At 35.6% G+C, this 23201-nt stretch overlaps 4 protein-coding genes across 7 annotated transcripts; 1 reads left to right on the forward strand and 3 right to left on the reverse strand.

Moving 5' to 3' along the window:
• Positions 1 to 652: 652 nt before the first annotated feature.
• Positions 653 to 12458, reverse strand: LOC129249213 (trans-1,2-dihydrobenzene-1,2-diol dehydrogenase). The gene is made up of 3 exons (XM_054888899.1): positions 12020 to 12458; positions 11570 to 11940; positions 653 to 1702 (listed from the first exon to the last, which is right to left on the reverse strand). The coding sequence occupies exons 1-3, from the start codon at positions 12387 to 12389 to the stop codon at positions 1433 to 1435; spliced, it is 1011 nt and encodes a 336-aa protein (XP_054744874.1). The 5' UTR covers positions 12390 to 12458; the 3' UTR covers positions 653 to 1432.
• A 390-nt stretch (positions 12459 to 12848) lies between these two features.
• Positions 12849 to 17644, reverse strand: LOC129247681 (trans-1,2-dihydrobenzene-1,2-diol dehydrogenase-like). 4 transcript variants are annotated; one of them, XM_054886919.1, is made up of 5 exons: positions 17542 to 17644; positions 16636 to 16866; positions 13610 to 13901; positions 13293 to 13539; positions 12849 to 13214 (listed from the first exon to the last, which is right to left on the reverse strand). In XM_054886919.1, the coding sequence occupies exons 2-5, from the start codon at positions 16835 to 16837 to the stop codon at positions 12957 to 12959; spliced, it is 999 nt and encodes a 332-aa protein (XP_054742894.1). In that variant the 5' UTR covers positions 16838 to 16866; positions 17542 to 17644; the 3' UTR covers positions 12849 to 12956. The 4 variants fall into 4 exon arrangements, with proteins under 4 accessions (XP_054742894.1, XP_054742893.1, XP_054742892.1 ...); XM_054886918.1 differs by having other exon boundaries at positions 17465 to 17574; XM_054886917.1 differs by lacking the exon at positions 17542 to 17644 and adding an exon at positions 17107 to 17176.
• A 1548-nt stretch (positions 17645 to 19192) lies between these two features.
• LOC129247682 (transcription termination factor 4, mitochondrial) lies at positions 19193 to 20225 on the forward strand. The gene is made up of 2 exons (XM_054886920.1): positions 19193 to 19287; positions 19344 to 20225. The coding sequence occupies exons 1-2, from the start codon at positions 19225 to 19227 to the stop codon at positions 20157 to 20159; spliced, it is 879 nt and encodes a 292-aa protein (XP_054742895.1). The 5' UTR covers positions 19193 to 19224; the 3' UTR covers positions 20160 to 20225.
• Positions 20167 to 21474, reverse strand: LOC129247680 (trans-1,2-dihydrobenzene-1,2-diol dehydrogenase). Its single transcript, XM_054886914.1, has 4 exons — positions 21224 to 21474; positions 20866 to 21157; positions 20561 to 20807; positions 20167 to 20494 (listed from the first exon to the last, which is right to left on the reverse strand). Exons 1-4 carry the CDS (start codon positions 21459 to 21461, stop codon positions 20228 to 20230), a joined length of 1044 nt encoding a protein of 347 aa, XP_054742889.1. The 5' UTR covers positions 21462 to 21474; the 3' UTR covers positions 20167 to 20227.
• Between the last annotated feature and the right edge of the window lie 1727 nt (positions 21475 to 23201).

Raw genomic sequence — 23201 nt, forward strand, 5'->3', positions numbered from 1 at the left:
ATTTGAAAACCTTTCAGAAGAACATTTTTTTATTTATTTAAATTTTTTTTTTAATTTTTTTTTCAATTAATTTTTAATTTTTTTTCCAATTAAAAAATAAATTTTAGTTAAACATTGTTTTTTTTCAATTTTTATATTTAGAAAATTAAGTATGTAGGTTATGTGAAAATTTTCTTCTAAATTTTCGAGCTTTTTTTTGAGTTTTAAGAATCCATCAATTTAAATTTAAAAAAAAACTTAAAAGAAAATTTCAAAAAAAAAGTTTTTTTCTAATTTAATTTTTTTTTTAAATGAAAATTTTCGTTTAATTAAATTTTTTTAACATTTTTCAATTTTTTTTTTCTAATTAAATTTTTTTTTTAAATTTTTTTGTATATATGTATTTTGTATACTAAATTTTCGAACTTTCTATTATCGTGTTTTAAGAACCCATCACCAAATTGAGCTGCTACGGAAACAGAAGCATTCCCTGTTAGCTTACCACTTAAGTATAAATTATAAAAAAAATCATTTTAATTAATTTTTTACTCTTATTTCATGCGACGCTTAGTTTTTTTTTTTAATTATTATATAAATAGTTTTGTGCCTCACTTATGTATAATTTTAGTTAGCTGTAAAATACTTTCAAAACCAATAATTCTAATTATAATTATTTGCGTAATTTAATTAACTTAACAAAAATTTGCACACATCCGCACATACGAAAATATGTAACGCCTTTAATTTATGCTAAGCAAACTGTATTTCAGCTGAAATAAATATACACACATACATACACATGAATAAAAAAATACCCAATGTATATATAAAAAAAATTTCAATAAAATGCGAACATATTAAGTTTTATGAAAATTGCTTTTAATTTCACCATTTGGCTATGTTTTTGTTTTTTTTTATACAAATCCATAACTCATCGTAGTATAAAATATGCATACCATACACACATACATGCATACGTACATACATTATAAGCTTTGTAAATATAAACTTTAAAATATTTAACAACTACAGGTTGAGTAGAGATCGAATATTCTTTAGAAAAAAAAAACCAAACGTTTAGCTGATGTATTCTAGTTAATTTAAGATATTTGAGAATCAAAAGTGAACACCTAAAATAATGCAAATAAAACCCGAATAAAAAATGTGGATTATATATACCCATGGATACATACACATACATACCGACGTATGTAGCACCAATACAATGGAAATTGCATAACACTAATCGTATGTAGATAAAAAATATGTCTTAAGAGCATTAATAAAAAGCATAAGAAACTCTTGTAAAAGCACGCGGTCTGCAATCTTTATCCCTTTAGAGGCAAAGGCGTGCGCTTGTGGTTTTTCCAACCTACAAATTTCTCAAATTTTGCTTACTTAAGAGTACGCGTTTTCCTTTCGGCTCTCACGCCCGCCTCTTTTCCCGTGTGGCTCACAAATCCAAGCTCAACACATCCTCATAATTTACACCCATTTGCCGACGCATCTCCTCTTCGATGCACATCAGTTCGAGACTCTGCGCATGCGTAAACAGCGGAGATTCCAGCATACGTTTTTCGATACATTTACGCACTTCTTCCGCTTCGTAGCGTAGTCCACAGGAATTGATGTGGTTGAATTCAAATTTGGCGGGAGGTAATGGCCAGGATTCGGTGATATTGTTGGGCCTTGTCAGGGAGGTACAGCACCAATAGTTGTCTAGCTGTGAACGACCGAAATCGGAAAGAATGAAGAACTTAATAGAAGAGGTAAGAGAAGTTAAGGGGGGACTCTACTGTAAAACTTAAAAAAAATCGATTTTTTACTTTTTGTTGAAACATACTCAGAAACAACTCCAGAATGTTCCATGAAAATCTTAAAAAGAAATCTTGAATAGTTTTCAAGTTATAAAAGTTTTAGCAAAGCAGGTATAAACTGAGCGCTCGAGAGGTTTACGGTCATATGCGTGTTTTTCTCGAAACCACGTTTTCAAAATTGCCCACATCACAGCTCCGTGAAAAATTAACATATCAAGCTCAAACTTTGATAGCATATTTTTAACAATATTTACTAGTTTTTAAAGCTATGGTGGGGAAAAATTTATTATTTATAACCCCTTTTTTAATAACAAAATGACAACAAAAAAATGTCGATTTTTTAAAAAACTTCAAAAATTTTACAAACAAATTTTTTTTTTGCAAGTAATAGGCTTAACAACTAAAAATAATGATATATAATAAAAAAAATTTGGGTTTTTTGATTTCAGATTTTTTTTAAATGCGCGACAGTGTGGGCAGATTTCAAAAGGCGTTTCGGGGGAGCGGCTGTACAGCTGCCATTTTGAAATGAAAATAAATTTAAAAATTTTTTTTGTACACTCAAGACCTGTGTTTATGTAACCCTAAACTTTTTTTTACTAATTAAATTAATACAAGTATGAAAACAAAATCCATGAAAATTTGATTTTTACAGTAGAATCCCCCCTTAAAGAATACTTCCAGCGGCGCAAAATTAATCATCCTTTTGGAACATTTTTAATTTTTGCAAATGGCGTCGTACGTCAATTATGTTTGACACTTCTGAACTAGACAGCTGCTGTATACAAACAGACAAGAAATGGAGCGCGTAAGGGTCAGAATAAAAATTTCCATTACTCAACGTTTTTTCTTTTATATAGTAAAGAAGTTATTGAAAATCAAAATCGGGTGATTAATTTTGCGCCACCTTGCATAATATGTGAGAAAACAATATCTATATATTAAATTGATTCATCTATATATATATATATATATGTATACAGTGTACTCTCTTTTAAGCGGACACCTAAGGGACTGAAAAATTTCTTCGCTTATGTAAAAAAAGGTAATGATATAAAAATGAGTTCGCATTGTTTTATTCTGAGCTGACAGCCACAAAAAACACGGCGAAAGAAAAAAAACATCTCAGCTAATTTACCAACACTACCTTTAATAGATTCACCATGGTACCAAATTATTAATAAAAAAAAAGAAAAAATAATAAAAACAAAAAAAAAAACATTTTTGACGTTGGAAAAATAAAACAAAAACAAAATTGAACCAAACATTTCAGTTGAAAAGTTATGAACAAATTTTCATCATAAAAAAATTGATTATAAAATTAGCTGCTGCTTCCGTGGTTGTAGCAAGACGTCGGAAAGCTGTAAGGATAAGGCCAAAAATCATTTTAAATTTTCTGCTCTTGCGGTAAAACTTAAGAACGGGCCACTCTCCCAGCCTAAATTGGAAGTAACTTCTACTCTTCTAGACGCTTAACCAGGAGGACGACATCGGTCCTACCTAGTGGGAGGCCATCACGTCAGCTCAAATAGTTAAGTTGAGCGCTTACCTAGTAAGTTTGACTTTGTCGTAAGTCGGCCATGATCAGTGCTCCATAAGACATATTTTTCTGATATCTAATCAATCAGTGGACACGGCTGCTTCCAGTATTATCTGCATAGGCTTGGTCACAATATATTTTTCTTCACATTATATTTATTATACGGGAAAAGATGTCTAATGGTGTGGCCAGTATCAGATCGTTAGCCGGCTCTTAGCGAATTTGACAGAATCAGCGGTTGGACTAACGTAGCGGCCGTTACTCTACGATAAAACTAAAATTGTGTTAGTGATATATGAAAAAAATCAACACAATGTCACTTCGTTGCCCTGCGAACGACGAGTGTGTGAATATGCGTGAAATTATCGTGCAGATTTCGGCTGGCGAATACTCACGTGACGTGGCAGCCGAAGTTCCTCTCACAATTTTGTTTCTCGCCATAGTTGTTGGCCAAACCTAGTAATCTATCATCCTTGTATAATTGCCCTTTCACATGTCTTGAAATATGGCATGGCAGTCGTGCTACACTTCGGATTTAAATAAATTCTATTATGAGCGCGTAAACAAGCAGCACAGAACGTTATGCTTCGCCCGGTAATTGCTATACATCAAACGCCTGGAAGTATGCATGATATTTGATGTTATAACCACATCAATACCATATTCCTCACAAATGTTTGAGAAATGCTGCTGGAATGACAGTCCTTTACCGGTTATAAATTCAGCTCTTTCCGGTTACGTAGAATCGACTGCCGTGGAAACGCTGCTGGTTGTTTGTTCTGCATTTATGCCTTGTATCATAATTTGAGAAATTTCAACTTTTATTTGAATTCCTAAACCCCGATGTCGAATGACTGAGTTCCTACCACTGTTAGAACTGGTTAATTTAAACTTAACTTTTTTTTAATTATATATAGATATAACTTTTCGTGGCAGTGTACCTCTGTCACTTTCCCATTCTGTGTTGCCTTTTTTCACTTGCAAAACTCTTACTGAGAAAAATTATTCATTTCTCTAACAATGAACTCTGTCGCTACAAACCCGTTAGGTGTCTGCCGTATCTAGACGCCGTAAGCCGTTGTAAACTAATAAATTACTGCCGTAAATACGTGGCGCTCGTCGCGAAAAGGTTAAGAATTAAATCGGTTTTGGACGACTTTGGACGCATTTGAACAGTGTCATTAGCATCATTTGAGCTCGATCAGACGTCTTCTAAAGCGGAAGTGATATTTCAAAATATAGCTCACACACAAATGGCTTTGAACAAGGAGCATTCATTAACGGTGCTGGCACTAGACCAACAACAATGTTTTCAACGTTTGATTGTCAAAGCAAAGTATTGGGAGACTAGAAAACAAATAACGAATTCGCCTTGCTTCATTCTGAGCTGACAGCCACATGGACACGGCGAATGAAGGTGTTATATACAGCTAGAATTTTCAAAAAATCGATTGTTTTTTATTCACTTTTTTTTCTTAATGTACATATATTTAAGAATACACGCGGAAAATTTAATATCGTTCCAGTGAATATTTTCGAAGTTACACGCAAATTTGAAAAGTCGTTTTAGACTTAGACTCAGAGCTTTTCAAACTTTAAACGCGTTCTTCTCAAAATGGTGTTTTCAAAGTCGGTAGGCAATATTACTCGCAAACGGCTACACCGATTTGTCTCAAATTTTAACACGAGCTTCTTAAGGGGTTATATACCTTGTGAGCCCGAAAAAGTGGATGATTGTCATAATTTTGTTTAAATATGTTTTAGAACTTTTATTCAAATGAGGCATGTATCATACTGAAGGGTAACTCTCGAAGAATACATTTTGGTGTTTTTATTTAAAAAAATGTTATTATTTATTGTTGGGTTGGTGTCGAAATTCTGTATGTACAAAATTCTAAAAACAAAATTCTGCTTTTTAAAATTCTGCTTTTTTAAAATTCTGCTTTTTTAAAATTCTGCTTTCTAAAATTCTGCTTTCAAAATTCTGTATTACAAAATTCTTTATTAAAATATAATGTTAACAATGTTAAAGAGGTAATGTAATTATTGTATTTAATTTATTATTATTATTATTTTTTATTATTATTCGAGATATTAAATAAAAAATAATAATAATAATAATAATAATATTTTTTTCTTTCTTCTTCTATCGAATCCACAGTATTTTTGCGTAGAACTCTTCTAAAAAAAACGACAGCTGCGAAGAATTATTAAGAAAAGAAATGAACTAAGTCACACTACATATTTAAAAAGAATTCCAAAAAATATTGTAATTGGCTAAACTAAAATATTGTTATCGCTTAAACATATACATATGTATATTTATGGAATAAATGTTTATTTTGTTAAGAAGTATCACAAATGACATATGACGAAAATCACAAAACTTGAATAAAGCAGAATTTTTCGCATTAAACATGCAGAATTTTGAAAAAGCAGAATTTTAAAAAGCAGAATTTTTTTGCAATTTACAGAATTTTGTCACCCAGAATTTTGTAATACAGAATAATGACACGCTCCCTTTATTGTTGATATCGTCCCTCCCCCGAAACGCCGTTTTTAGAAGAGGCTTGCGGTGATCACGGTAGCGCATGAGCATGAGCAGCTCAACTGAAAACAAAAAAATTAAATGATTATTGTAGAAAAATGTTTTTTATTGAATCTGAACGGTTTATTTACCCAAAAATAAATTTTCTCGCTATGAAAGCCGGTTTTTCAGGGGTTGAAAGATTAAAAAAAAAATTAATATCAGTGAACTATGTAAATATTTATAAAAAGTGAACCATTCAGATTCACGAGGTTGTAACTACGAATAATTAAAAAGGAAGTTTAGCAAATCGGCCAAATAGTTTTTGATAAATAATGATCACCGCGACGGTAACTTTCAAACAAAACGACTTCGAGATAAACGCGTCTAAAGTTTTGCGTGCACTTTATTTATGGATCATTTTTATTCAGGTCGCGCGCTTCCACGGTCTCTAACTTTCGTTCTAGTGCTCCGATTTTTATGATTTTTTATTGAATTTATATTTTTAAAATGATGTACTTTTGGAATATGCTATAAAAAAATTTCGATTTTTTAGTCCAACACAAGTTAAAGGGTGGTTAAATTTCAAGGGCCAATGTTAAATGTGAACCACACCTAAACGTCAACGACACCGTTAGACTTCTTTCTTTGGGTTTATTTGAAAGAAAAGGTGTACGTCGATAAGCCAGCAACAATTCAAGAGCTAAAGGATGGGATAATACGGCACATTAACGGCATAGAACCTCAATTATGCCTCAGCGTCATCGAAAATTTGGACCATCGGATGGAGGTGTGCCGCCGAGGCCGCGGCGGCCATTTGGCCGATATTTTATTCCATACGTAATTTAGCCATACCAATATTATCATAATAAAGAAAAATGACAATAATTTCCTAAAAAAATTGTATTTTATTCAAAATCAACACCGGCCCTTGAAACTTAACCACGCTGTATATAACCCCTTAAATATATTTTTTAGTAATTAATCGAAGATTTTTTTTCACCGATAAATATTTTGTTTTATGAACAATTTAACGCCGAAACTTTGGTCAAAAATCGATTTTGTTCTTTTTTTGACGTGATAACGTCTTATAATTCGATTTAACAGGCTACACGCACGAAAAAATGTGTCGTTACCTTGCTCATTAGTGTTACCTTGCTCATTGCCGTTACCTTGCTCATGTGTCGTTACCTTGCTCATTGCCGTTACCTTGAATGAACTGCAAGCGAAAGCGCGGAACGAACGACAAAGCAAACAAAGCAAACGAACGGCAACGTTCGACATCTTGCTCTCTCCTACTTAAGTGAGCGTATATATGTATGTATATGCGCATATGTACATATATAAATTCACGTATTTGTATTTGCATATGCCTTCTTATTGATTATTATTAATTTGATTTACTTGAAGAATTTAAAATAAAACCAAGTTTGTTAATAATACCTGTTGTTTTAATGTTATTATTATTTTTTGACGTGATAACGTCTTATAATTCTATGTAGCCGGCTGCACGCACCAAAAAATGCGTCGTTACCTTGCTTGAACCGCATGTTATGTTATGTTATGTTATGTTATGTTATGTTATGTTATGTTATGTTATGTTATGTTATGTTATGTTATGTTATGTTATGTTATGTTATGTTATGTTATGTTATGTTATGTTATGTTATGTTATGTTATGTTATGTTATGTTATGTTATGTTATGTTATGTTATGTTATGTTATGTTATGTTATGTTATGTTATGTTATGTTATGTTATGTTATGTTATATTATGTTATGTTATGTTAAAGTATTGTATATTATGTTATGTTAATGTTAACTCATTTTCTATATCCATACAAAATATCTATCAAACAAATAAAATTAAAATTTTCTTTTGAAAAATGCAACCATTCAATCAGTATTTTCTTATGACGTTATCACGTTAAACTATCGTCAGTAAACCGACTTTACAGACAACCTCTTTCTTGTTTTAAGAAACCGCCATTTTGTCAAACAAATTTATTTTGCTTATTCCTTCCATTACGGCGGCCGCCGTAGCCGAATGGGTTGGTACGTGACTACCATTCGGAATTCACAGAGAGAACGTCGGTTCGAATCTCGGTGAAACACCAAATTAAGAAAAACATTTTTCTAAAAGCGGTTGCCCCTCGGCAGGCAATGGCAAACCTCCGAGTGTATTTCTGCCATGAAAAAGCTCCTCATAAAAATATTTGCCGTTCGGAGTCGGCTTGAAACTGTAGGTTCCTCCATTTGTGGAACAACATCAAGACGCACACCACTAATAGGAGGAGGAGGAGCTCGGTCAAACACCCAAAAAGGGTGTACGCGCCAATATATATATATATATATATATATATATATATATATATATAACAAAGTACCTCCTGTCCTCAAACAAACAGTCAGCGCACTCGCGTATCGGTACCCACGACACTGTTGACAGTTATGATTTCGAGATTGTAAAGGACTTCGTATACTTAGGAACCAGCATTAACACCGATAACAATATCAGCCTCGAAATCCATCGTAGAATATCTCTTGCCAACAAGTGCTACTTTGGACTGAGTAGGCAACTGAGCAGTAAAGTCCTCTCTCGACGAACAAAACTAACACCCCACAAGACTCTCATCATGCCCGTCCTAACGTATGGCGCAGAAGCTTGGACGATGACAACATCCGATGAAGCGACGCTTGGAGTGTTTGAGAGAAAGATTCTGCGTAAGATTTTTGGACCTTTGCACGTTGGCAACGGCGAATATCGCAGACGATGGAACGATGAGCTGTATGAGCTTTACGACGACATAGACATAGCGCAGCGAATAAAGATCCAGCGGCTACGTTGGCTGGGTCGTGTCGTCCGAATGGATACAAACGCTCCGGCTTTGAAAGTATTCGATACGGTATCAGAAGGTGGTAGCAGAGGAAGAGGAAGGCCTCCACTGCGTTGGAAAGATCAGGTGGAGAAGGACTTGGCTTCACTTGGTGTATTCAATTGGCGCCGGTTAGCGCGAGAAAGAAACGACTGGCGCGCTTTGTTAAACTCGGCCAAAATCGCGTCAGTGGTTATCGCGCCAATTAAGATGAGAATATATAATATTACTTTAACGAAATCTGTTTAGTTTTTTAATTTCAGACGATCCAGTTTAGAGATATAGTGATCACTGTCTTTTTTGAGAGGAGCTCCGGAGATCAGCTGTAGCTCCTTTCCAAATAAATATTTTTACTAATACTAAGTCTTAAAATACATTTAAAAGATAACATAATATGTGTCACAATTTTAAGATCAATAAATTTAAAAGTTTTCTCACAAAAAATTCTGAAAAATTCGCTTCTTTTCGGCCTTCTAACTGTATATAACCCCTTAATAGATTCGCCTTGCCTCTGCCTATAATTATTTTTCATTTTGTTTAACCCTCTAGTGCATAACAGTGCCTTTAGGCAATGCTTGCTTTGCAACAGAATTTTGAATTACATATTATGTAACCTTTTTTATTTTAAAAGTTAAACGTTCATATTTTATACAATTTTATGACTCTTTTTTGATATGCAAAGTTTTTACTTCACTTGCCATTATATAATGAATGGCAGTTGTCCGCGAGAAACTGAGTATTGAGCATGCATAAAATAGTTGTGTGAAAAGTGTAAACTTTTAAGTATTTGTTCGCTGGTAATTTATATAGAGAAAGTGATAAAAAAATTCAGGTAAGTTATTTCATGTATTTTCAATGATATTCAGTTGTCAAAGGTGTTAGCTTTATGTATACTTCATTAGGGTGACTTTTCAAGTTTCAATGCCTAAAGGCACCAGCATGCAGTTACCAAGTGAATACTCTTTTGTAACGAACTTCTCTCTTTTGAAAATTTTAAAGTTAAAATGAATGGTTGGAAAGAAAAAATGCAAAAAAAGGCTTCAAGTTTGACTGAAAAAGAAATTGAGGAGTTTTTGAACACTAATGATGTTATAGATGAGGAAAGCAGTGACGACGTGGTCTCAACGGATGATAAAGATATAGATGACGGTATCAACTGGGTGAAAAATTCAGTTTTGACTGTAGCGAACTGGGCATAAGTGTATCAAATCTAAATTTAACTTTGGTTACGCCTACAGCTTCCGTAGCCAGGGAAGAATCAAGTGTAAATTTACATGGTGACAGTACTCGTATTAATTCATTGCAACACGAACGCTTGACTCTGGCTGAATTTCGATGTGAAGTGGCAGAAGCTCTCACTAAAATAGGCCAGGATTCAGTCAAAGGCAGAGGAAGGCCAACAAACTCAAGCAAAGTGGAAAGTTTTGTTGTCGGTAAAAAAAAGGTTATATGCCAATATCAGATGTACGTTTTGATAACGTTGGTCACTGGTGTCAATTTCGAGATCGGTCTGCAAAATTGCATTGTAAAAATAAACCTTGTAATTCGCAGACACAATCTTATTGTGAAAAATGCGATATTCCAAAGAACTGTTTCAAAGAATTTCATACCAAGATATAACTAATTCAAATACAAGTACATACATAAGTAAGTCAAATCAATCATATATAATTATATATACATATATTATATATATTTGTAAATATATGTATTTATATATCTAATGTACATCCTAAGGCAGGCAAATATACAAAAATATAACTGATCGATCAAAAACGAAAATATGTGTACAGTAGGTTCTGTTTTTATGCGGCTTTTTTTTATGCGGTTTTGAAATAGTGCGGTTTTTTTTTTTAATTACAAAATGCATGTCGACCTATCGGGAATTGTACATATAAACAAGATTCTAAACCAGCTAAGCAAAAACTCATCACAGATTACATCAGAAATGCTAACCCTTGAAGTATGGAACCGCCTGCATAACTATCTAGATCAGACGTGTACATTTCCTCAAGTGACGAAAGTGATTTTACGCGAAATCCTAAACGAATGCGCAACATGTGGGTATTGTCTGATTCTATTCCTGACTTAAATTTATTTTTCGATTCTGACGTTTCTTAAATAAAGATATAATTTTCAAAAATACAATATTTTGTTTATGCGATTTTATTTAATTATTTCAGATTCATGCGGTCTATGGAACGTATCTATAGTTATAATATGGGACTAGTGCCCTTTTTTATGCGATTTTATTACATTATTTCAGATTTATGCGGTTTTAGCACTTTGAAACGTATCTATAATTTTACTATAGAACTAGTAGCTTTTTTTATGCTGTTTTTTTTATGTTGTTTCTTGCGGAACGTATCTACCGCATAAAAACAGAACCTACTGTACTTATTTTGATACGGTACAATGATACCTTAACTGCATGGCAGTGCCTTTTGGAAAGTATTTCTTTTCCTAATTTTTGGCAAAACTGTAGGTAAAATATCAAAAGCGATGTCGGATTCGTATTCTCTGACGGTGAATTAAGTGAAGAAAATTTTAAGTTAAAAATTAAAAAAGTATGCACTAGAGGGTTAAAAGTTATTTACTGTGCGACGCATATCAAATCCAACCTGCTTTTAATAGCAAAATTAATGCAAACAGTAGATAGTGTTGTTGTCGGCTGACAATGCGAATTTCGTTATAACCTGTGCGGAAAAGCTCACTTCAAATAGATGCTATTGTTATCAGCTGTGAACCGATACTCACGTCTCGTTTATCAATAACAAACACAAATTGATAAAAGAAAAAAAAAAATCACTCAATAACCTACAACAACTAACCTTGATTTCACCCTTGGTGCCCAGCAATTGGGCACAGTTCTCTAAATCTTCCAAGCCCGATATAAATGCAGCCAACTTTCGATTTTGGCCATAATCCATTATGAATTCACACTCCACATCGACGCCATCACTATTCAGATGTGCGTTACATTTAATGTCAATGGGGGCGCAACCATAGACTAATTGGCCCAATTGTATCGCATAGCGGCCAATATCAAGCACGATGGAACCGCCGAGTGAACGCAGCAAAACGCGTTCACTATTCACACGAAAGCCATGTTGCACTTGTATGAGTGTCACTTCGCCAATACAATCGCCAAGCAAAATTTCATGCAGGCGTGCATAGCTGGGGAAGCAACGCGACCACATGCCTGCAGGAAAGCAAAAACAAAAAATTGTATTATTTCAAAACTTGCACACCCACACATCAGACTGCTTGGCTTTCTTCACCTTCCATAAGGAACACATTACGTTCCTTTGCCACACGGTAGAGCTCCGCCGCTTGCCGCAAACTTAAACAAAGTGGCATCTCGCACAACACATGTTTACCGCGTTCCAACAATAGACGCACTACGCGATAGTGATAAGGATTTAATGTGCCCACGTAGACTGCATCAATTTCTGTATCCAGAGATAAGGCATCGAAACCATCGTAGCATTTTGGTATCTCATGACGTTCAGCGAATTGTTGCGCGCGTGTCATTTCGACATCAGCCACAGCGATCACCGTATGCTGACTATTCTCAATGGTGGACAATGCTGTGACGAAATCGTGCGTTATACGGCCAGCTGCTGCAATACCCCATTTTAGTACGGGCATTTTTTTGTTTTTCGTTTTGAGGAGTTACACGCTACACGGACGTTTGCAAACTAATGCAGAGTGGCGGCGTCGCATTCTCCGCCATTCAAAAGAGTGGGATTAATTTAATGCAACAGTTTGGCGTTATCAATTGCAATAATCATGAAGAGTGCATTTAATGCATTCACTAGCACTTGCATGTTTTTAATAGATTTCGTTTTATTTTTGTGTTATTAATTATACGTACATAGGCATATATACATATTTTTATATATGTATATAAACAAATGCAGTGTTAGTACAGGGTAAAATAATATACAAATAAAATAATAATGAATTAAGGTTATCTGTTGTTGTTGTTGTAACAGCATAAACATTCCCCATACTTACATACGGGGAATGCTGCTGGAGTGACAGTCCTTGACCGGATATAAATCCGGGTCGTTTCGGTAACGTAGAACCGACTGTCGTGGAAACGAATTAAGGTTATCTCATCCCCTTTGCATATACCTGTGTATTTTATAGAAGGATATGCAGTTTGTAACTAATAAAGGGACACTTTATATACGAACAAATTCATTTACTTTGCTAGTTATCTTCTGGAAAGACTACACCGATTTGTTTTCTAATATCATCTTGCACTTTAGCAATAATTAGACTTTCACTGTGGGTGACGTTTTCGTTTTCGATTTCACCTTTCAGTATGCTTTGACGTACTGCCTCAGCTTCGTAGCGGAAACCCTCTGACCTCGCGTAGTTAGTAGCGTACCTTCCCTTTGGCAAGGGCCATTCCTTCACCTGTCCATCAACATCGATGAGACTGATGGGACACCAGAACAATGGTATCTGCACGCAATGCAAAACAAAACAAAAAAAATGTTTTTGTAAAAGAAAACAAATATTTGAAATAAATAATAAATCTACCGTGATTTCGCCTTTCGTGCCCTTGAAGACCGCCTTATTCGCCAATTCTTCTTTAGCGCCGAAAACTAACTTGCCGACGCGTCCACCGGAATACTGCAACTCGGCTTCCACGTACTTATCCACACCGTCTTCATTGAGTTCGCCCTTTGCTATGACCTTTAGTGGCGTGTCTTGGAAGCCCCATTGCGATGCTTGTATAGCGTAGACACCCAAATCTAGCACAACACCGCCTCCCAAATCTTTTTTGCTGTCAATGGAAAACGTAAAAGTGAAATATTTTACATATTGGATTTAAAAAGAGTATCATATGCACTTACGTCAAACGATCGACGTGGCTTAAGTCGAAACCAAATGCAACATTAACCTCTTTGATTTCACCCAGTACACCGTTTTTGATTTGTTGACGCAGATATTGATAGGCAGGGAAGAAGCGTGACCAGATCCCTTCCATTAGGAAAAGGTTTTTGCTTTCGGCGAGATCTATGAGCTGCTTGGATTGCTTGTAGTTCATGCAGAGCGGCTTTTCGCACAACACATGCTTGCCATGTTCGAGGTACAGTGCAGCGATTTCCAAGTGCTGTGGGTTCAAGGAGCCAACGTAGATCACATCTGGAAGAAAATATGCAAAAAGATTATGTTTAGTGATTCAAATTCGCCGTTTATAAAATAAATCCGCTAGAACTACCACAAAACAACACAGATTTATAACAGTTATAACTGCCACTTTCGCGCACTCCAAAATTGTTTGGAGGATTTATGGGATTAGTATCTAATCTGATATTCAATGTTCATTAGTTCATTAGTATCTAATCTGATATTCAAACGCAAAAAAGCATCCATTCATTGCTTGTTGTTGTTGTAGCGCAGTTTACTAACAACAACAACAATTCATTGCTAGTCTTATGCGAAAGTAGCTGAAAACAGATTATGAACTTTCAAACAAAATACCACAATTTTTGGAATGCCAAAGGCCACGTCGCGAGTGCTGCGAGTCGATTTTTTTTCCTTTTGTAGAATATTTAATTTATTGTACAAACAAATTTAAAAATATATATATTAAAAAACAAAATATAAAAATAAGATATATAAAAAAAAACTTAAATATTTTTTTTTTTTTGGAATCTCAACAAAGTTAACAAAAAAATTAATTTGTTGCCCTTCATGGAGACTTACGTTGTTTTCTTATATATTCCGAAAAGTCAGGCATGTAACAAATTGAAAAAATTAATTAATTAACACATTTGCACTGAAGAGTGCATCTTGAAAACAAACTTGGCCCATTGCCACTTGAACACTTAAGTACGTTTACACTTAGTAATCTAGCTAACATAACAATAAAATAGTAACAAACACGACACTTAAGGTTTTTAAATAAAAAAGTTCAGCGAAATATAGGGTGGCTACTTGTATGTTTCCACAGCTGTCAAAATATTCCTTTTCCCCAAAAAAAGTTTCGAAATTCCCACTCAGGTGTAAATATTGGGTCTTTTTTGGCAAAAAAATCAACTTCGAGGCCCACTTTTGGCTTTGCGGTTATGTCAGCAAGCAAAATTTGCGTTACTGAACCGAACACAAGGCACGAGTGTTCGACCAAGCACCCAAACATTTACAAAGATTGAGCGTCTGGTGCGGTTTCTTTTCTATATTTACTCCATTACCGTCCGAGAGACTCGGTATAGAGCGATTTTAACAGACTTTCGGTAGCCAGAGCTCGACAACATCGATATATTCGAGATTTGGTCCTAACAAGACGAGGCTGCATGCCATAAACCGGCGAAATGCTCGAAGTTGTGAAGGGGAAATTGAAAGACTGAGCACTTTGATTATTTTCTCTGGGACTATGTCAAGTTTTGTCTGGGACTGTGTGGTATACCATGGACAAAATAGCTTCAATATAAAGCCAGAACCAAGTGATACCTCAGTTGTAGTTTTAATGAAATTTCTTTCTTAATGTTTCTATCTGGTCACCCTATAAAATATTCAATGCAACTGAATTATAAAGGGTGTTTTTTTTAGAGGTTAGGTTTTCAAGTTGGCACTACTTTTTTCGTAGATGGTCTTTTTGACAGCTGTCACTTGATTTATGCTCAGTTTGGTTTGCCACTTCATAATGAATAGACTTACACCTGAACAAAGTTTGCAAATCGTACAAATTTATTACGAAAATAATGGTTCGGTTCGCGCTGTTCGAAAATAATGGTTTTTGTTCAGCGATGAAGCTCACTTTTGGTTGAATGGGTATGTCAATAAGCAAAATTGTCGCATTTGAAGTGAACATAATCCACAAGCCATTGCTGAGACGCCGTTACATCCTCAAAAAGTCACTGTTTGGTGTGCTCTATGGGCAGAGGGAATCATTGGTCCATATTTCTTTAAAAATGAAGCCGGCCATAATGTTACAGTCAATGAATTGGACGATGTTGATGTGGACGACCTTTGGTTCCAACAAGACGGCGCTACATGCCATACAGCCAACGCAACAATCGATTTATTGAAGGAAACTTTTGGTGAGCGCATTATCTCGCGCCGTGGACCTGTGGCGTGGCCTCCAAATCGTGCGATATAACACCGCTGGACTATTTCTTGTGGGGCTATGTGAAGTCGCTTGTCTACGCAGATAAGCCCGAGACGATTGACGTCTTGGAAGAGAATATTCGGCGCGTTATTGCTGACATACGGCCCCAATTGCTGCAAAAAGTGGTCGAAAATTGGGCCTCTCGGCTGGAATTTATTCGAGCCAGCCGCGGCGGCCACTTGCCCGAAATCATTTTTAAAACATAAAGGCAAACCCTTATCTTTATAATAAAGCTAAATTCTTGGCCATAACATTAAATTATATACGTTTTATTTCATCTTGAAAACCTAACCTCTAAAAAAACACCCTTTATTTGACAACTTTTAAATTGACTGTGAAGTGTAATTTAAATATGCTTTTGAAAATGATCGGAACGAGTTTTTTTAGCAAATATGCGGAGACCACCGTGGCGACTGGGTTTGTGCGTGACCACCATTTTTAATTTCAGCATTTAGCTAATCCAATTTTAATATAATATATAAGACTTTATAGGATATATCATTTTTCAAACAGTAATTTAACACCTTGTGGAATGCATTTTTTCTGACTTATCTGGTTTAGTTTGCCATTATTTTCATATACCGTTAAAAATTATTTCACTCATTGATATTGATCAAGTTTTTTTGATTAGCTTTACCACAAAGTAATTTTTCTTATTCGTGGTTTTAACTGGGTATGCTCGAAATTTCCCCGATATGCATCAACAATTTCGTTTTTGTATTTTATGCTTGAATTACGCTGTTAATACAATTTTTTTACAATACTCACCCACGTCAGCAAATCCAGCCATCTCTTTATAGCTACCAAAAGCATTTGGTATTTCATGTTTCTTGGCGAATTCCTCAGCACGATCCTTTTGACGAGCAGCCACGGCTACTATCTTGTGATCACTTCCCGGTAAAGTACTTATGGCAACGGCGAAATCATGGCTGATTTTACCAGCAGAAGCGATACCCCAACGCAAAGCCATATTAATTCTATTAGAAATTCTGTTCAAACCTGTTGGAGAAGAAAAACAAGAGTGAATGAATTTACGCGTTTACAGTTTATTAAATATAAAATAAGTTAGTAAGATAACGAAGTGTTTTCGTTTTGTTTTTTGCATTTATGAGATAAGGAGCAAAGCGAATGTTAATAGCTTAGGAACTGCTGAAGAGCAGTGTTGATAAGGATAACTAAAATGACCTCTTCTGCACTGAATATTCTACGTGATCACATCTTTTCGAGTACCCCTTTTACCATTCTTATGCAGTTATCAAATTATATTGCACACATTGTTGGTATTTATAACCATGAACGGAATTTCACAACTGTTTGGGGGTTTTTGGTGGCAAATCTTTAATAGCTTACGCGGGATATATGTTATCCATATACTGAATTATGTCATCAAATAATGTTATCAAAAAATGCAAAACACATTTAGCGCAAAATAGCAGCTTCAGAATGACGTCTGACTATTGTCAAGGTCAACGAAAATAGAATAAGTTTATCCATCTATTCTATTCATTGCATATTGGTGCATGCAAAGAAAGTTAATAATAATTATCTTAAATTTATATAAATAAGATGAGTAAAAGAAATTTCAGAAATCACTAACAATTATTAAAAATTATAAAAATCGCACTAAAGATTGCTAAAGTGACTGTGTTTATATGCAAATAAATTTTCACACACAGTTCACAATTGAGCCGGCTGATAACAACTTCACAAGGTGACAGCTGTAGGGTAGCTGTAGCGTAGCTTTTATGTGTTGTTTTTTGTTTTTGTTGCGATTTGGTATTTTGAATGGATTCGCTGATGTTGCAAAGCTTGCTTGTTTATTGGCCTCTGGTTACGGTCCAGCATTGCTTGACAAGCACTTTATATGTGTGCGTGTCGGGTGCTTGTCGTTTGCCCGGTAACGTTCAAAACAAAAAGCGATCAATCCACAGTTGTATTTAGAAGTATGTCTTCATCGGATGATGAATTTTTATTTATGTAAATTTGTATATACGTAATTATTCTATGGCTGAAAAGCGTAAGTAAGGGAATTAAATTTGAGTTTGGGATATTTTACAAAAATTAAAGGTAATCTGCTTTAACTTATTCTGTTCGTTGTTTGAGAATTTTTTTGTTACCCACTTTCTATGTTATATTAAAAAATCCCAATATGTCATGCATTTATTTAAAACCTATGGTTTTCGTGTTCATCCCTTTATTATTATTAAATTACTTTTCTATTTCAGTTTTAAATAATTTAATTTGCATATCAATTTTTAAAGTTTTTGCTTATTTATGTACATATTTCATACGGATTGTGCTTATTTTTAGTATATGTAGGTGTTTACGAGTAATATACTATTGGGCAACCGCACACTAAATACTAACCTCAATGCTAAGTACAACCCTGCTGTTTTGTCCATGAGACTCCGACACGATCAAAAAAGTAAGCGTCAAACGAAAATATCAAAAAATTTTGATTTTCATCAAGCATCGTACGTGTAGCCGACAACAAATACGTGTGTCACGACGCCACCCGACTGCACTAACACATACAAAGCGCAGTCAAGCATGCTGGACCGTGGCCAGAGGCCATATATCCTGTTTGAAATTTCGGCACTCAAAATACCAGATTCCAAAAACAAAATACATGTAAATGTTGTGCTTACTCTGGTGCCACCACCTTTTATGAATTTGCCTTTCGAAAAATTTGTTTTCTCCGACCTAATAAATGCAACTCGCTAAATGTTTACGGCTCGTATCTATAATTTCTAAACGCAATTCTAAATCAGAATTTATTTTTAACTTATTACATATGGACGCATGTCGAATAAATATTATTTTAGCACTAAACATTGTTCCTTTTTAAAACTTCCTTTCTCAGCTTTGGTACATTTTACACGTGCAATTAACAACTCCCCATTTTACGCTATTGATTTAGTGTTAATAGTAGTGTGAGTAAGTAAAAGTTAGTCCTTGTCTATTCCCTTCTATTTTCATTTTATTCCCATCAAAAGCGGATAGCAATATTAAATTAGGAAGTGGAAGTGACCACTACCCAAAGCTGTTTTAAATATTTGTAAAATGTATTAAGTTGTATATCCAATTCTCATATTTCATATGCAAATGATAGGATAGCGCGGCGTGCGAGCAGTTGTTTTGTATTCAATAACGATGCTGAACATAGCTTAAATTTGAAGTGAGCATCTAAAAAAATTGTAAAACGCATTATTTTAATTTGGTCGAATTCCGACTACTTTGCGTTACTTGCATATTCGCATTTGAGAGATACGGCATTCCTGCAGTCAGCTGTTATTTTCGCCGTCAGCTGGTTCGCCGCCAGCTGTTTCGTCACTCGTCTTGTTACAAATCATCGTGATGTTCAAAAGGTTCATATCAAAACTCAATCAAAATGTACAAATTCTTCAAAGAAATCAACAAGTAAGTGTTACAATACTTTTGTTAAATTGAACTGCCTTCAATTTGTTTCATCTTAGTTCACCCGATATCAGTTACCACCATTACGATGTGTTGCCACAGTGCCCGACGAGCAAACGTTGCTGGAACAAGCGCATATTGACGAAGCGGTGCGACTAAATCCACTGCTGGCCAGAGTATCTGCCACGCAATGGCAACAAGCCCACGAAACCTTTATGAATCACGGTCTGTACACCAGCAACTTTCTGCGCATTGTCATTGGTAATCCGGCGGTGCTCTCACGTCCCACCCAGCGTATAATTGATGCGATTGAACACTGGCGTAGCTGCCAATTTGGTGAAAAGTTGTTATTCCTCCTCCTAACGAAGTACCCAGAGTTTTTAGATGTTACTGATGAACTGCGTCTACGAAAGCAGATGAGATATTTGAAATCATTTGCGGGTACAGATAAAAACGTGTGGAAGTTGCTGATGAATTGTCCCGATGTATTAGAACAGTCTCAGCGGAGTATAGAGGAAAAAGTGCAGTACTTGAAGAATGTTATGCGTGTTGAAATTCCGGAAATCCTCAAGTCAGAAGCATTGTCGAAATCATTGGAGGAGATTCGTTGCCGGCATGTTTTTCTCGAAAGATTGGGCCTATTCAAACCGCGTCCTTTGAAAGTGGATCCCGATGAGCCAACGAAAAATCCGCGCTTGTATCAAATTACCAATACATCGGACAAAGCATTTGCCACCAAAGTGTGTCATGTCAGTTTGATGGAATTTGAAGCATTTCAAGAGCTCTTTGATCGCGAACAGCTGCGGAAACAAAGCGCTGACGATGCAGATGAAGATAAAGATTGGGAGGAAGAACTTGAATATAAAAAGCATTAAATCAAATATCTATGAATGCATAAATAGTTTTAGTTTGTAATAAAGCATTTTTATTTCAACGTTTAACACTAATTTATTGCTCTATCTTCCGAATAAATGACGCCCAATTGCCGACGGATTTGATCCTCAATAGACGATAATGCCAAGCTTTCCTTGTGATTGAGTAAATCACTTTGTGTTTTACGCTCCAAAATACAACGTCGTACTTCTTCTGCTTCAAAACTCAATGCGAGACGATTGGGGAAATATGTCGACAGGTTGCTTTTAGGCAATGGAAATTCCCTTTGCTCACCATTGGCATCGATAATTTTCACAGGACACCAGTAATCGGGCACCTTTTTAGCAAAGAAATGTAATAATTTGTATTGTATTATTTACCTCATTTCGCTGGCATCACTCACAGTTATACTGCCACTGTGGCCCTCTATCACCGCCTTGTTGTTGAAACGTTTTGTGCCGCTAAGCATTATTTCCGCCTTAAGACCAGACCCAAAATCCAATACAATATGCGCCTCTTCGTCAACACCATCTTCATTTAGTTTGCCACTGGCGCTCACTTTATGTGGTGGATGTCCAAAGACCCATAATGCGAACTGGAGTGCATAGACACCCAGCTCAAGGGTTATGCCGCCACCAAGGCTGCGACGCCTAAGAACAAAAAAAATGTCAGTAAAATCATTCATTCCAATATATGACATTCACTCACATTACACGTCCTACTTTTTGCATTGGCAACCCAAAAGTACAGTTCACATTGAAGACATCACCCAAGGCGTCACTCTCAATCTGACGGCGTATATACTGATAGGCGGGCATACAACGTGACCAAATGCCCTCCATGAGAAAGCAACGCTTACTGTGCGAGTGTCCTATCAACTGCAAAGCCTGATCTTCATTCATACAGAGTGGCTTTTCACAGAGCACGTGCTTGCCATGGTCTAACATCATGCGACTGATTTCCAGGTGAAAGGGATTCAAGGATGAGATGTAGACGACATCTGAAATATTGTATTTTGTTTATAAAGTGCCATTCAATTGGATCTGTGCATGTTATTTTTACCCACCAACATTATCAGTAGACGCCAAATCTTGAAAGCTTTTGTAGATGTGTGGTATGTTGTGTTTGGCGGCAAAGGCTTCGGCAACTGATTGGTAGTAGGATGTGCAAGCGGTCACGACATGGTTTTTTTGCGGTAGTACTTTCAGCGCTGTAACAAAATCATCTGCTATTAAACTGACCGGCGCCATACCCCAACGTAGAGGCTTCGCAATTTCGGTGGTTGCTTTCTCAACAGACTTCATTCCACTGCAAGGGCATACTGGAATACAGTTGAAGATGAGAAAAAAGTATAGAGAGGAAGCGTTAGCGGAAATTAGTGATATTTAAAATAACTACTCTTAGAGCCAATTTATATGAAGATTTTTCATCGTTGGAAAATCTGTGCATTTACACGACGACTTTTTATTTGCGGCTTTCCTTGCGTGCTTTTGATGTTTAAGCGGACAATTTTCTTAGGTCATTTGTTCATTGAGCGCGAGCCCAAAGTGCAATTGAATAAAAATACGACCCCGTTGACTTCTCTGCACTTTTTGCCACAAAGCTGAACACGAATGAAAAGAAGTCGTGTAAATTGGCTCTTATAAAATTTTGAGATACAGTACAATTCCTCTTAACCGGTCACCTCGGGACTGCATACCTGGCCGGTTGCCGTTTTGGCCGGTTAATCCGAAGTGTACTTGCATAATATATTGTATACATACATATAAAAAAATGGAGAAGCATTTTTTATATATTTATGTATTTCATATTTACATATGTTAATGTGTTACATCAATAAAATATAAGTGCAACAATTATTTTTTGAAAAAGTCTGTGATTTTCTTCTGTTTTTTAACCTTCAGTAAATTTCTGAATGCGACATCCCTCCATTTTCTAATCACCAAAACGTCTAATGCTGTTGACTCATGTTGCTGCTCAATGTATTTGAATGCAATTTCCATCACATTTTTGGCTTCTTCATGAGAAACTGTTTTCTCCTCTTCAACGTCACTACTCTTTTCATCTTCCTCTTGTTCTTTGTTTGCTAAATCTATGATTTCGTCATCATTCAAAAATTCATTTTCAAGGTGTTCGTCACAGTTTATCATCCAATTTTCCACATCTTCTGCCTGTAATGATTCGTTACCCGATAACTTTTGAAAGTCTTGTAAAGTAGATTTGTTTTCTTCTTCTTCAGTCCCTGCAATATTCGAGATCACAATTAGATTCTCAACATCTGGCCAAAGTTTTCTCCAAGACTTAACAAACGTTGAAGAGGGCATTTCTTGAAATGCTGTAGCTAACATATAGATAACGTCCTTGATATTGATCTTTTTGATAACTTCTAAAAGACCTTTGTCTTCACTCTCCGAATGTTGCAGAATTTCAGAAACAAGTTTACGCCTGTATCGTCTTTTTAAGCTTTCGATCACTCCTTGGTCCATTGGTTGCACTAAGCTTGTCACATTAGGAGGAAGATTAACTAATTTTATGTCATCTACAGCGCAGTCATGAGGATGGGTTGGAGCATTATCTAACACAAGAATTACTTTAATAGGCAGGTTTACACTTTTTAAATGTTTTTTAACTTTAGGAACAAACTCCAAATTAAACCACTCTTTACACAAGTCTGAATTCATCCACGCTGATTTTTGTGACTTATAATAAACCGGAAGGGAAGATGGATTCAAGTTTTTGAATGCCCGTGGTTTAGCAGACTTGCTAATAACGAAAAGAGGAATTTTATGAGTCCCTGCTGCATTCGAACAAACGGCCACTGTAATACGTTCTTCGTTCTTTTTGAAGCTAGAGGCAGACTGTTCATGACTGCCTAGAAAAGTTGTTTCTGGTAACATTTTAATGTTTAGCCCGGTCTCGTCCATATTATAGACTTGTTCTGGAGATAATTCCTCTGTTTTAACCATTTCACCAAACTTAGTCTTGAATTCTGTCGCACCAGAAGTATCAGCAGACACTTTTTCTCCACTTACATGTGCGAAATG

This window comes from Anastrepha obliqua, chromosome 5 (genome assembly GCF_027943255.1).
Source record: "Anastrepha obliqua isolate idAnaObli1 chromosome 5, idAnaObli1_1.0, whole genome shotgun sequence".
NCBI lineage: Eukaryota > Metazoa > Arthropoda > Insecta > Diptera > Tephritidae > Anastrepha > Anastrepha obliqua.